The 15614-nt window shown below is 38.2% G+C and overlaps 1 protein-coding gene across 1 annotated transcript in view; it reads right to left on the reverse strand.

The window, feature by feature from the left end:
- Positions 1 to 15614, reverse strand: part of ANKRD31 (ankyrin repeat domain 31) — an 83416-nt gene that overhangs the window by 36097 nt on the left and 31705 nt on the right. The window contains exons 9-12 of the mRNA XM_084881258.1: positions 15476 to 15585; positions 12894 to 13049; positions 8032 to 8174; positions 4050 to 4194 (exon numbers count right to left, since the gene is read on the reverse strand). Coding sequence (XP_084737384.1) covers positions 4050 to 4194; positions 8032 to 8174; positions 12894 to 13049; positions 15476 to 15585 — 554 coding nt within the window. The remainder of the gene's footprint in view (positions 1 to 4049; positions 4195 to 8031; positions 8175 to 12893; positions 13050 to 15475; positions 15586 to 15614) is intronic.

Below are 15614 nucleotides of genomic sequence, written 5' to 3' on the forward strand. Positions count from 1 at the left end.
TGGGCCAGATTTAAGAGACTAACTTCTAACAAGTAAATATAGCAGAAATGATTCTATATCAATCCTAAGATTAGGTTGTAAAAAGCTTGTGGCTTTTGTCTTGGGTGCATTCTCTCCTGGAGTACAATCCTTCTCTGAGCCAGCATTTAGGTCATCAGAAGCCCTATGGAAAAGCTCATTTGGCAAATAACTAAAAGCACCAGCTGACAACCAGAGCAGGAAAATCCACTGTTTTTTTTTCATTTATTTTCACATAGAGAGTCTTAAAAGAGAGAGAAAATTAAAGCCCCTTCTTGTTTTCAGATTCTTTTAGAAATTATGCCTATTAGGTGGCTCTTGGGAAATATGTATTAAGAAGAACATCAAGAATATGCCATATAAAAAAAAAAAATCTGGAGAAACCAAGATGGTGGCATAGGTAAATACCTGAACTTGCTGCCTCATACAACCACTTCAAAACTACAACTAAAAGACAAAACGGTATCATCCAGAACCATGGGAAGGCTGGCAGAGTGGAAATTCTACAACTAGAAGGAAAGAGAAAAGCACACTGAAACTTGTAAGAGGGGCGGAGGTGCAGAAGTGAAGTGCAGAGATACGGAGGTGCGCACAGAAAGGGCTGGCAACTGAGTACGCTGTTGTCTTTTTCAATAGAGCGGGAGACACAAGCTCACGACTGCACTGAACTCCAGTTCCAGGCGAGACTCTGGGGACCCAGACTCATACAGGGGGAAACTGGTCTGGCATCGGGCAGAACTTGAGGACGGCTTTCTCTCAGAGGTCTTGCAGCGACCATTGTTCCTGCCCAGTGGCACAGGACACAGAGACACAGGACCTCTTCCAGGCAGGGTTGACGGTCAGCCATTGCTGTTTGCTTCACCCTGGTGATTCCCTGAGACCCCACCCCACCCAATTTGTGCACAGAGGCTTTTGCATATTGAATGGCCTGGCCCTTTGCAATCTGAAACCTAACATATTGCAGGTGGGTCAAAGAACCCCAGAGCTTCCAAAAAAAGATGCAAAGCTTGACAGCAGCTTGCATTGCTTCACAGCTAGGCCTCATTTGGGCATCTCCAAACCTTAAACAAAGAGAAGGAATCTGCAAATCTCTCTGTAGCTCCTGCTGAGTGGCTTCTCTCCTTGGAGATCCAAAAGCCAATGTACCCAGTGGTCAGAGAGAGATCATCAAGACTACAACTTTTCAGATCCATAAGAGACACAATCATGGGGCAGACTCAGTGAGCGCCAAAGCCCCACGGAAGCAAATCTTGCCCCATAAGGGTGTCTCCAGCACAGAAATTCTTCCATCATAGACAACTGATCCTCACAGCCAATTGCCTGGAGCTCAATTCCTCCCAGGGATACCAATAACAATCAAGGCTTAACTACAACAAGAGTGTACATACAGCCCACAAAGGGGTGCACCATGAGTGTCCACCTCAGGTAACTAGGGAGGCTGAGCCACTGGGCCCTATAGGACACTTAGCACACAAAGCCACACTATTAACACAAAGAAGCAGCCAAAATGCGGAGACAAAGAAATGGAGGAAATGACAGAAATGGAGGAAAGCAAACTACTGGATACAGAGTTCAAAACCATGGTTATAAGGTTATTCAAGAATCTTCTAGAAACCGCCAATAAAGTTAGTGAGAACCTTGAGGATATGAAAAAGGACTAATCAGAAATTAAGCATACAATGACTGAAATAAAGAATAATATACAGAGATTCAACAGGAGACTAGAGGATCCCAAGAATCAAGTCAAAGATTTGAAATACAAAGAAGCAAAAAACACCCAACCGGAAAAGCAAAAAGAAAAAAGAATCCAAAAATATGAAGATAGTGTAAGGAGCCTCTGGGACAACTTCAAGTGTACCAATATCCGAATTATGAGGGTGCCAGGAGAAGAGAGAACAAGATATTGAAAACCTCTTTGAAGAAATAATGACTGAAAACTTCCCCTTCCTGGTGAAAGAAATAGACTTACAAGTCCAAGAAGCACAGAGAGCCCAAAACAAAAGGAATCCAAAGAGGACTACACCAAGACACATCATAATTAAAATGCCAAGGACAAAAAACAAAGAGAGAATATTAAAAGCAGCAAGAGAAAAACAGTTAATTACCTACAAGGGAGTACCCATACAACTGTCAGCTGATTCCTCAACAAAAACTATACAGGCCAGAAGGGAGTGGCAAGAAATATTCAAAGTGATAAATAGCAAGAACTACAACCAAGATTACTCTACTCAACAGAGCTATCATTTAGAATTGAAGGTCAGATAAAGAGCTTCACAGACAAGAAAAAGCTAAAGGAATTCATCACCGCCAAACCAGTATTATATGAAATTCTGAAGGGTATTTTTTAAGAACAGGAGGAAGAAGAAAAAGGTCAAGACAAAAACTATGAACAACAAAGTGATAACAAATACATAACTATCAAAAAGTGAATCTAAAAATCAGGTGAATAAAAAGTCTGATGAATAGAATAAACTGGTGAATATAATAGAATAAGGGGCATAGACAGGGAGTGGACTGACAATTCTCGGGAGGTGGGGAAGGAAGGGTGTCGGGGTTTGGGAAAAGACTGGACAAAAATCATACACCTATCCATGAGGACAGTGAAGGGGGGCAAGTAAGGTAAGAGGGGGTGAGGGAACTGGGTGGAGGGGAGCTATGGGGGTGAAAAAGAGGAACAACTGTAATAATCTGAACAATAAAGATTAGTAAAAAAAAAAAAAAAAAAAAAAAAGAATATGCCATATACTGTTGAACCTCAGAGGGAAGACAGGGGAGAGTGGGTGGGAAGAGAATAGCCAATGAACTTGTATGCATATATGTATAACCAGTGGACACAGACAATGGATGGTGAGGGCCTAGGGAGAGAGGGGAGGATGTGAAAGGGCTGGAAGAGGTTATTGGGGATGGGAGGGAAGAAGGGTCTATGTAATACTTTCAACAATAAAGATTTTTTTTTAAAAGAAATTTAAAAAAGAAGTATGTATTTAGTAATCTAATAAATTCAGAATATCTTAAGGGGGAAAAAGAATATGCCATATAATATGTAATCTTGTTATTTGACAACTGCAGAATTATTATTATTTTTTTATAGTTCAATTTAAAAGTGTAATGGATGAGCCCTAACTGGTTTGGCTTAGTGGAGAGAACATTAGCCTGCATACTCAAGGGTCCCAAATTCAATTCTGGTCAAGGGCATGTACCTTGACTGTGGGCACATCCCCAGTAGGGGGTGTGCAGGAGGCAGCTGATAGATGTTTCTCTTTCTTCGGTGCTTTCTTTCTAACTCTCTATTCCTCTCCTTTCCTCTCTGTAAAAAGTCAATAAAATATATATTTTTTTTAAATGTAATGGATGAGAGGGCAAAAGTATAGCCATACAAGAAGATTCTTAGGGAATGAAAATAAACAATTTTTGGTATATTTATTGATAGAGATACAGCCAAATATAATTTATATCACATCATGCTATTCAGCCAAAGGATTATGGAGAGTGTCAGATTTTTATAGAAATTTTCTTAACTGTCTGTAATGTACAATCTTAGGAAAAGTACATGTGATATTATCTATCTTTGTTCTTTTAGAGTCCTTCTTTTATGTGCATTTGCAAAAAGTTAGTGTGCTTTCTTAAAGGAATGAAGCAAGGCCTTGGGTGGTATGGCTCAGCTGGCTGGAGCATCATTCTGTGCATCAAAGGATCGTGGGTTCAATTCTCAGTCAGGGCACATATCCAGGTTGCAGGTTCGATCCCAGGTCAGGGAGTATACCAGAAGGCAACCAATCCATGTATCTCTCACGATGATGTTTTTTTCTCTCTCTCCCTTCCTCTTTCTCTCTAGAATCAATTAAAAACATATCCTTGGGTGAGGATATGTTTAAATATATATATTTAAAAAGAATGGAGCAAGGATACCATTGGGTGGATTTTCTCAAAATGTATAAGGAGAATAAATTTAATTTTTATAATTTTAAATTCAATTTCTGTAATTCTCTACTGACATGGTGAACAGATATAACAAAGCAGTGTAATCTTACCTGAAATAAGCTGGTTTTGATGTTTAGGAATGTATCTCTCAAGAAGATGCCTCATACGTATACCTTGGACGTCATCCAAAGCACACTTTCCATTGGCACTTCTAAGTAATGGATCAGCTCCATTGCAAAGAAGTAACTCTGCCACCTAGTGGAAGATTGTTCAAATAAGGGAACACGGGACATAAGGAACATTATTGTAAATGTCTGCTAGTATACAACTCTAAGCAACATCAAATATTTCTTCCAACAATACAAAGTTTGAGCTTACCTATAATATCTTGCCCATTAAAATTTTTTAATGTAATTGATCTTTTATTTTAAATCATTTAGATTATCTCAGTTATCAAACAACTAAAAATACATAATAGCAGATAAATAGAAATTTATTAAAACCATTGTCTTCTATAAGCCTGGGTGTGATTTTTTTCCCCCCAGATGGAACAGTTTTCAAGATGATTAGCCAGAATAAGAGTACATTCTGTGAATATTTAATAAAGTTGTTTGATAACTGAGGTATTCTAAATGATTTAAAATAAAAAACACATTTCAAGTTTTTTTTCAAATGTTCAAAGGTATTTCTCAATCCAAGCATCTTTATAATAGACAGAACTATTTCAAATGCCAAACTGTAGTACATGCTTGATTTTTTAAAATGATTGATAGAGAAGACTATTAGTGCAGTTTTACCAGAAAGTTATTAATGTCTTTGTGTGATTTACAGTGATTCTGTCTCTGCTCCATAGAGTGTAAGAAGTGGTTTGACTCTTTAAAATGCAATAGAATAGATCATCAAACTTTGTAAGAGAGCTCACTCCAGACACACATGGAGTGAATAATCACCATGTCTAAGGAAGATCTTTTCAATATATGTGAGTCCCAATGCCACTGTCAACCAATCTCATACACTCACATACTTTAGGACACTTCATGATATAAAAGCTTTGTTAAAATCATGACAGCTTACATCCACTCACCATGCCATTTCTTTTACCAACTAACAAAGTAAGCCTAATGAAAGAGGAATCAAGGTTTGTCTGATATAACTTGTTCTTAGTGATACCTAAAGATTTTCAAAGACCACTATCTTCTTGTCTAAATGTCTCCTACCATCTGTTAAATGATTTGTTCCAGATTTTTCTAAGGAACCACACTGAGCTGATCTGTAATTCTCAAATTTTACTTTTTCCTCATTTAAAAAATATATTTTTAAGTTTTATTGATATAGAATTCACACGACACTCAATTCATGTAAAAAAAATACAATCAATATTTTTAGTATGTTAAGAAGGTTGAGTAAACATAACCATAACCTTCTTTTGGAACATTTTCATTTCCCTTAAAAGAACCTTTTAACCATGATCTGTCAACTCACTTTTCCCCACCGTCTACCATTCCTAATCTTCTTTCTGTATCTATACAGTTGGTCTATTATGGATTTTTTAAAATCATACAATATGTGTTTTTAATGGCTTTTTCACTTTTTAAAAATATTATCTTTTAGTATCTTCTATCTTTAGTATCTTTCCAATATATAGTCAATGCCTGTAGGACAATACACTGAGTGACCAGATTATTATGATCTCTGAACACATAATAATTTGGCCACTCGGTGATTTTATATATATATATATAAGCCCAGTGCATGATTTCATGCATGGGTGGGGTCTGGCCAGCCTGGCCAAGGGGAGGGAACATGGGTAGTTGGCCAACCTGCCTGCTGGTCGAACTCCTGGTTGAGGGGAGAATTTGCGTATTAGCCTTTTATTAAATAGGATATACACTGAGTGTATATTCAAGTTTCTTCAACTCTGGAATGTTTAAGAAGCTCATCCTCTCCAACTTCTGGGTCTAGAATCAGGTTCCCAGGGCCCCCCTATCTGACATCTGTAGTCCTGTCACATCTAAAATAAATGAGCAGCCTAGACTGGTTTGGCTCAGTGGATAGAGCGCCGGCCTGCAGACTGAAAGGTCCCGGATTCAATTCCAGTCAAAGGCATGTACCTTGGTTGTAGGCACATCCCCAGTAGGGGGTGTGCAAGAGGCAGCTGATCGATGTCTCTGGCTTATTGATGTTTCTAACTCTCTGTCTCTCTCTCTTCCTCTCTGTAAAAAAACAATATATTTTTAAAAATAATAATAAAAAATAAAATAAAATAAATGAGCAATCCAATACCCAAGGCCTGTGCCATTTTTTTCTGATCATCTCTGCCTCACCTATGAGATTCCCTGAGGTAAGCCTGATGCTCTCACAATTTCTACTTTACCCTCCAACACAATTTCCTGACTCACTTTGATTCTCAAGGCTTTGGTTCTTAAGTCAGTCCAGCACTGAGTTAGAGTTTTATATTTCATGCAAGAGAGACTGGGTGAAGTAATTTGTTGGCTATAAACTAAAGGGGAGGGTAAAAAGAAGACAGACTGCGACTTCACCCCACCCTACTAGGTTTTAGCTTTTAATTCTCATGACCCTTCTCTAGATTTGTGTTCCATGTCATTCTCTTTTATCTGGCCATCAATTAGGGTATGCCATGATGCGAGGAACACATGAGTCATGGAACACAGGAGTTGGCAAAAGGGAGAGTGGTAAGTAATGATCCTGTGTCTTTGGTCCTTTCTACTTCACTGAGGGAACAAGAGAAGGTTACATGTCTGCAAAGGCTAGAGGGAGACAGCTAATTCTAGCTTGTGAGGTGGAAATTAACTGAAGACTCGTCACCAGGAGCAAAGGAAGAACTGAGAAAGGAAAGTGCTCACATTGCCCAAAAGGAGAAAATACTCCGCACCAGAAAATGTGAGCCCTGGCAAGAGGAGAAGAAAGAAGTTCTTTGACATTAAGATTTCACTCCTGGAGGTCAGCTGTGAAGAGGGGGCAAAGGGCAGAGAGAGGGTGCATACCATTACCTATCTACCTGGCCATTAAATTAGGTCCCAGGCAGAATTCTTTCCTCCCAGCCTCTATACAATGTCCAGAAATGATCACTTACTAGCAGGTGACACATTATCCAAAAAAGCAAAACTACATAAAGCACTATTTCCCACTGGGAAGGAATAAGCCTATCTATGTATGAACATAGCTCCCACAGCCTTCCACAGCTCAATGTTAGGCATTTCTTCTGAAAGTATACAGAACAGATCTTCCTGAGCCCAGTTGTTAGCCCTCTTTCTATCCTAGGAGTTTTGAACCCAAGGGGAACTTCAATACTGAAAAAATAACAAGATAATATCAGAATGTGCCTCAGCCCTGTAATGCAGTGCCTGAACAACAACAACAACAACAACAAAAAAAAAGTAAAGAAAGCTCACAGCATATTCGATTTCTAAAATAAACTATGTGTGCTGGAATTCATAATCTTTATTATCCATTATTACAGTTGCTATATTAATCAACTCATATGGAATTACAGTATTTTGATATTTAACCAAGGTACACTTATGCTGGTGTGTACTGCCTGATCATTAAATCTGAAAGGTTCTCATTTCTTATGGCAACTCTGAAACTGATACTAGACTCCATAAAACTATATGCCTCCTAACAGGACTGGAAATCATTGTGTAACATTTCATAGAAGGAAATATTCTCTTGAAGCTTGTAAAGCACCATACAAAAAGAGTCTAAAAGAACCCAGCTGGCATGGCTTAGTGGTTGAGCTTCAACCTATGAACCAGGAGGTCAAAGTTCAATTCCACACACCTGGGTTTTAGGCTGGATCCCTAGTATGGGGTCATTATTGATGTTTCTATCTCCCTTCTCCCTTCATCTCTGAAATCAGTAAAAAAAAAAAAAAATTTTAAGTTACATGTAAAATGTCACCTACTATATTAGGGACAATAAACCCATATACAGTTAAAATTTTAGAATAATTTTGAATATTGATTAGCAGAATAACCTAAAATAATTCCTATTTTCCTATTTCTTGGTGCCAGAGCTTTTTAAGACTTGCAGAATGTAGCATCTGCTCCACAAACGAAAGCATCACAGTACCTTATAATGTCCACTCATCACAGCATCATGTAGGGGAGTGACTTGGTACTTTCCTTTGACATTTACATCTGCTCCACCTTTTACTAGTTCACTGGCTGTCTCATAAAATCCCCTTGCACTAGCTTCATGAAGTGCTGTCCAACCTATTATACAAAAAGGAAATGGTACTTGTTTATATTTGGCATCTTAATACATCTTAATAATGTTCTGTGCTTAGCCTTAAAATAAAAACTCAAATTCTAAGCTGTTTCTTTAAAACATATTTATAATATATGAGACAAGATAATCTCAACATGAAAACAACCTGTATTATTTGGTGAATTCAACTAATCTGAGGGACAAATAAAATTTCTACCCCAACTCTGTTGCAGAAAAATATAAAAAGAAGTAAAGTATTTAAAACTATTTCTGCCTTCTTCAAATAAAAAGGCTATAAGGAGGGTGGATGTCATTAGCTCAGGAAAAAAATGCTGGCTGCAAGCTAGTTTTCTACAAAAAAAAAAAAAAAGAAAGAAAGAAAGAAAGAGGGAAGAAAAGTTTTATTTCTAGCTCAAGGTACTTCCATTAAAGTAGCACAACTGGCAGAACTACATAGAAACATAGAATCAGTTTAAAAGTATATATTTCTTTTCTCCTTATTTGCAAAAAACTATTTAAGGTAGTTCAATTAACAACCCACAAACTATTCCAAGAAAACCATTCATCCAGACAAATGTTCTTTTTCTTTGTTAGTCAGAGACAATGGTATAGGTTATAGAGATTTATTAAATTCCATATGATTGATGTAAAAATATATATATATATAATTTGCATGTTAAAAGTGTATTTCAGCTCTGGCTGGTTGCTTAGCAGTTAGAGCATCAGCCCACAGATCCAAGTGTCTCAAGTTGGATTCCTGGTCAAGGGAACATACCTCATACCTTGGTTGCAGGTTCCCAAGCTCCTATAGGGGTGCATGCGGGAGGAACCAATTTATGTGTCCCTCACAGTGTTTCTCTCTTTCTCCTCTCTCTCTCTCTCTCTCCGTCTCCCTCTTCCTCTCCCTCTCCTTCTTCCTCCCCCCCTCCTCTCTAGAAATCAATGGAAAATATATCCTTAGGTCAGGATTTAAAATATAATATAATAATAAAAAAATAAAAAATTTTTCAAAGTGTATTTCACTCTTTTCAGAACTTTCTCCATAAACGAGGGTTTCTTAGATTTGGCACTAACATTTTGGGGCTGGATAATTCTTTATCCTTCTGAGCATTCTACCAAAGGTCAGTAGCACCCAACCCCTTCCCAGTTGTAATAATTAAAGATGTTTCCAGAAACTGCCAAATGTCCCTTGAAAGGCAAAATCACCCCAGTTATAGAAGGAATTTCTCTTAAATAGAAAGCCTAGAGTAAAAAATAAAGGACACCAAAAAATTGAAAATATATAGTTAATAGAGGTTTTTTTCCCTATAAATTTCCTTAAAATGCACATGGCTATTTAAAGTAATATGGGTCAATAATTATAACATTACTAGAGTCCCGGTGCACAAAATTCGTGCACTGGAAGAGGGAGTGTCCCGCAGCTCGGCCTATGCCCTCTTACAGTCTGGAGCCCTTAGAGGGTGCCCAGCTGACAACTTAGCCTGTTCCCCGCTGTCAGTTGGACATCCTTAGCATATTAGGCTTTTATTATATAGTATAAACTTGATTAATTAGACCTGCTTTCTGATTTATCTCAACTTTTTCCAGCCCAGTAAAGTATTCCAACTTTTCTTTCAGGTAATTGTTAGCAACACAGCAGTAAATATCAACAGAAAAGCAAATTATTATGGTAGATAACGCAGGGAGAACAGTTTGACTATATTCTGCACAATAAGAAAACCTGAAGTCATTTTCAACATGTACCATTTCTTCTTTTCCGTTGGGTCAGGTTTCTAAGCTTTCTAAATCTCCATTTTCCGGCTAATGAAAAGAAAACAGGATTCTACCGAGTCTCCTATCTACCTAATCCAGGAATTCTGCAAGGATCAAATGAGATAAGGCACAGGAAAACACTTCACAGACATTTGGTTAAAGTGTGAAATATTTCCACCTGGCTATAAAGTAAGTTGTGTTCCTGGGCTGAAGAAACTGCAAGGAGGCTAGTAGCGAGGGAGAGGAAGCCAGGCCTTGCTACGTGACATCATTACCCAGTGCCCATAGCCACCATTTCCGAGCTGGACTGGGTTGTTGACTGCATTTTGCACCATAGGGTCTTGACAGCATCAGCTGCAATTTCATGGGCTGTCGCTCTGAGATGGAAGTGGGGCCTGTGTCCCACTTTGGGGAAGCTGAGTGTTGCTTTGTGGGTGCCAGATCCGTGGTGCTATTTCTTTGTAAATGGCCGGTGTATATCAAGGTAGCTCTTGAATTGAGCATCTACCCCCCTGGTGGTTAGTTCATGTCATAGCAACCATTTGGACAGTCAGACAGTCGGACACTTAGCATATTAGCCTTTTATATATAAAGATGTGAAAGTTATAAAACAGGATAAGGGAAGTATATTCCATGTTCATACGTTTTATATGAAGTATTACAATATTAACTCTAAAAAGACAGTGGAATATTAAATATGCATATTGTAATCCCTATACTATCCACTACAAAATAATGCAGAAAAGGAAACAAAAAAACAAATGAAGCTCACAAGGGACAAATAGCAAAATGATAATCCTAAATCTGACTACTTATATTAAGTGAAAATTTACTAATCATCCCAATTAAAAGGCAAAGAATGTAAAATAGCAAAATTGTATGCTGTCTAAACAAAATACATTAAAAAAAATTATATATATATATATATATATATATATATATATATATATATATTATTGATTTTTTACAGAGAGGAAGAGAGAGGGACAGAGAGTTAGAAACATCAATGAGAGAGAATCATCGATTAGCTGCCTCCTGCACACCCCTACTGGAGATGTGCCCGCAACCAAGGTACATGCCCTTGATCGGAATAGAACCTGGGACCCTTCAGTCCGCAGGCTGACGCTCTATCCACTGAGCCAAACCGGTTTTGGCACAAATTACATTTTTAAAAATATATTTTTATTGATTTCATTAAAGAAGAGAGAGGGAAATAGAGATAGAAACATCAATGATGAGAATCACTGATTAGCTGCCTCCTGCACATCCTCTACGGGGGATCAAGCCCGCACAATTCAGGCATGTGCCCTTGAGAATAGAGCCCAGGACCCTTCAGTCCACAGGCCAATACTCTATCCACTGAGTCAAACCAGCTAGAACCTGTGTCTTTTTAAAAAATAATTATTTTATTGATTTTTTTTTTTTTTTTACAGAGAGGAAGGGAGAGGGATAGAGAGTCAGAAACAACGATGAGAAACATTGATTAGCTGCCTCCTGCACACCCCACTGGGGATGTGCCCATAACCAAGGTACATGCCCTTGACCAGAATCGAACCTGGGACCTTTGAGTCGGCAGGCTGACGTTCTATCCACTGAGCCAAACCAGTTAGGGCCTGTCTGAGTCTTTATATTTAAAATATATTACACGTAGTCCTAGCTGGTTTTGCTCAGAGGATAGAGCACTGGCCTGTGGAATGAAGGGTCCCAGTTTCAATTCCAGTCAAGGGCACATAACTTGATTGCAAGCTTGATCCCAGTCCTGATCAGAGCTCGTGTGGGAGGCAACCAATGGGTGTGTCTCTCACATCTATGTTTCTCTCTCTCTCTGTCTCCCCTTCACTCTCTCTAAAAATCCATAGAAAAATGTTCTTGGATGAGGATTAACAAGAAAAAGAAAAAGAAAGACACAGATAGGTTGAAAATAAAAGGATAAAAAAAATGGCATTGCAAATAAACAAGAAACATAGAAGGCTACAATGTCTATATTATATAAAAGAAGACTTCAAGACAAAGTGTATTACCAGAAATAAAGGGATATATAATTTTCAACCTTAAGAAACAAGAGGGGGGGGGGGAAACTAGAGAAAGAACAAAGAAAACAAAGAATAAGTAGAAATCCAAAGAAAAGTAAAAATAAAATACAAAACAGGTAATAGAGAAAAATTTAAAAACCTGCAGTTAGTTCTTTGAAAAAAAATTAATAAAATTGATTATCCTCTAGCTTAGGAAAAATGGAAGAAAAAGAGTAAAAGGAAGGAAGGAAAGAAGAAGGGAAGGAAGAAGGAAAGAAATGAAAGATAAAATGAAAGTATAATGAATGAAAGATAAAATATTCCTAAAGATCTTCACATATTACAAGTATTACAGGGGAATATTATAATAACTGTATGCCAATAAATTCTGTAACTTAGATGAAAACTGAAATAAAATCTGAATAGCCCACACCTAATAAATAATTTAAATTTATTATTAGAATCTTCCCACAAAGGAAACTACAGTCCCAGAAGTTTTACTCTTAAGTTCTGTCAAACATTTAAGGAAGAAAAAACCTCAATCTTATGCAATCTCTTTCAGAAAATAGAAGAGAGAATACGACTTAACTGATTTTGTGATACCAAAATCAAACACATTACAAGAAATTAAAGTACAGCCCATGTGGTTCAGTGGATTGAGCATCATCCCATGCACCAAAAGGTCGCTAATTTGATTCCAGGTCAGCACTGCACACAGCCTACCCAGGAGGCCCCAGGCAGGCATAATCACTGAAGATGAAATATAACGCTCTTCTCTTGCTCCCTACACTTCTCACTTCCCTATGAGATGGTGTTAAAGAGCTACCTGTGCAGGAAAATTACCTGGAAACTTTCTGTTTGAGACTTGACTTAGGCTCACTTTATCATACATTCATAGGAATAACTAATCTAAAACTACAAACCACTTCCAAAATAACTATGGGTGGTAACCCAACTTACCAGCATAACTTGGTTGATTAACATTTCCTCCTTTTTTAATACAAAGATGAACAAGATGAAAATCATTGAGAAGAGCAGCCTTATACAGTAAGTTTTCTCCAAAAATGTTTCTCCGGTTAATGAGAGAAAGAGGTATTTTATTCATTTTCATTTTTTCTAAAAAGACGGAACAAAAGAAAAAAAATAATTCTTATTTGAAAATTAGGAGGAATAAAATGACACAGTAAATCCAGCCAACGGAATGGATGTACACTATATTATGAAAGAGCATTTCATCCATTAACCCAACTATAATATCCACATGAAATAAGGTGAAAGAGACAATGTTAATTTGAAGTTATAAATCATCTGAGCAGTTTATGCTGATTGAAACCCATGAAAGGTGCATATATGAGAAAATTAACAGATTATTTTCTTTTTTTAACCTTTATTGTTGAGAATAGATTTTTAATTTAAAAAATTTTTTTTATTGATTTCAGAGAGGAAGGGAGAGAGAGAGAAACATCATTGATGTGAGAGAATCATGGATTGGCCGCCTCCCATATGCCCCCTAGTGGGGATCGAGCCCACAACCCAGGCATGTGCCCTTGACCAGAATGGAATCTGGGACCCTTTGGTCTGCAGGTGGATGCTCTATCTACTGAGCCAAACCTGCCAGGGCAGTTTTTAATTTCTTGCTCCCTCTCTTCTGGCACCACCATGATGTGCATGTTGGTACACTTAAAGTTGTAGCTGAGGCTCCTTAAACTATCTTCATATTTTGGGGTCCTTTTTTCTTTTTACTGTTCTGATTGGGCATTTTTGGCTTCCTCATATTCCAAATTGCTGATTTGATTCTAGGCATCATCTATTCTACTACTGATTCTTCATTTCAGTTAGTGTATCCTTCATTTCTGACTGATTCTTTTCTATGATTTCTATGTCCTTTGTCATGGTGTTTTAAGTTTCACTAAGCTACTGAATTTCTTCCTAAGTTCCTTGAGCATTCCTTTAACCATTGTATTAAACTCCATATCTGGTAGTTTGCTTACTTCCATTTAATTTAGTTCTTTTTCTAGAGATTTCTCCCATTCTTTCACTGTAACATGTTTCTTTGTCTGCACATTTTGCTGCTTCTCTGTGTTTATTTCTATGTATTAGGTAAAACTGCTATGTCTCTCGGTCTTAATAGGGTGGTCTTGTTTTAGGTGTCCTGAGGGGCCAATGTCTCATTTCCCCAGTCACCTGAGCTGGGCATTCTAGGTGCACCCCTGTATGGGCTGTGTGCACTGTGTTGTAGTTGAGCCTTGATTGTTGTTGGCATCACTGGGAGGAACTGATCCCTAGATCAATCAGCTGTGAGGACCAGCTATGACTGCAGAAGAGCTCCTGTGCATGAGTTGATTGACCCTACAGAACAGGACTTGCTTCAGTGGGGCTTCGGTGCTCAGAGTCTGCCTCTTGAGTGTGGAGGTGGTAGCATTGTAATCTGCCATGGTTTAAAGCTATCCAATGGGTGCACTGGCTCTGGGACCTCCTGGGAGGTACCAGTACCTTCATGGGGCCATACAGCATAAGCTACAGAGTGATCTGCAGCCCTGAGAAGAGCAGCCTTATGCAGTAAGTTCTTTCCAAAAATGGCTGATACTTGTTTGGAGTTTGGAGGTACTCAGGAGAGGCCAAGCTCTGAGCCAAGGCAGGCTGCTGTTAGTGCCAGGCCTGGTACCACTTAGCAAGATGAATGGGGTGCACTGAGGCAATTGATGCTTGTTTGAGAGATTTTAGGAAAGTCTGAAGAATGAGGCAAGAGAGGAGAGTTGTATGGGAAAGCCACTGGAAATGGTTTGAATGAGCCCCCCAGTTGAGTAAGGCTCAGGGAATCACCAGGATGGGATGAAAAGTGTGAACCCAGTGGATGGAGACTCAGATATGTCACCACCTGTAGGCTGTCTTGGGGGGATGGCTCAGCAAAGGAACAGTGGCCTTTGCCAGCACTTTTATCTAGGAGAAGCTTCTCCCCAACTCTTGCATTGATGCCAGACAATTTAGTTACTCTGTATATCCCTGGTTCCTTCAAGCTGCTATCCCAATGAGGTAGCTCAAAGGGAATGAGTCCAAATAAGTTAATGAGTGGGCCCTTTAAGAGAAACTGCCTAGGACTCCAGCAGCCTCCATGTTATTAAGGCATAATCCCTGCTGGTTCTTACAGCCTGAAGTATGGAGACTTCTTTTCCCAGCTCTGGAACTCTGGCTAGGGTCTGTTATGGTGCTGTGACAGCTCACTCTTCAGAGATAACCTCTATAGCCAATATATCCCTTCCATGTAATTAATAAGTCAGACATCTAAGTTTTAAAAGGGTTCTACAACTATTATCTCCAATAAGTATAGAAAAAATACCAGCCTATGAGCCAAAAGTTCAAGATTAAGTCCTAATTATGCTACTGATGAGCTGTACAATGTTGGGGAAAATCCTTAACCTACCTCCATGAATTGCCTCATCAGTAAAATGAAAACGTTGAGATAGAGAAACTTTAAATCTTTTTTAGTACCAGAATTCTTTGTTTCTGTAAGTTACTATTTAAAGAAATAAAATATTCCTCACCTTTCTGTTTTGTAATTTTTCCATTTTTCCTGATTTGTTCTTTACTCTTGAGTCTGGATGAATTCATATTTTCCCTTTTACCTTCAATCATTAAAGCAGGACCCTGCATTCTTAAAAAATAAATGTGTTTTTAAAATTA

This window comes from Pipistrellus hanaki (genome assembly GCF_964339955.1).
Source record: "Pipistrellus hanaki genome assembly, chromosome: 4".
NCBI lineage: Eukaryota > Metazoa > Chordata > Mammalia > Chiroptera > Vespertilionidae > Pipistrellus > Pipistrellus hanaki.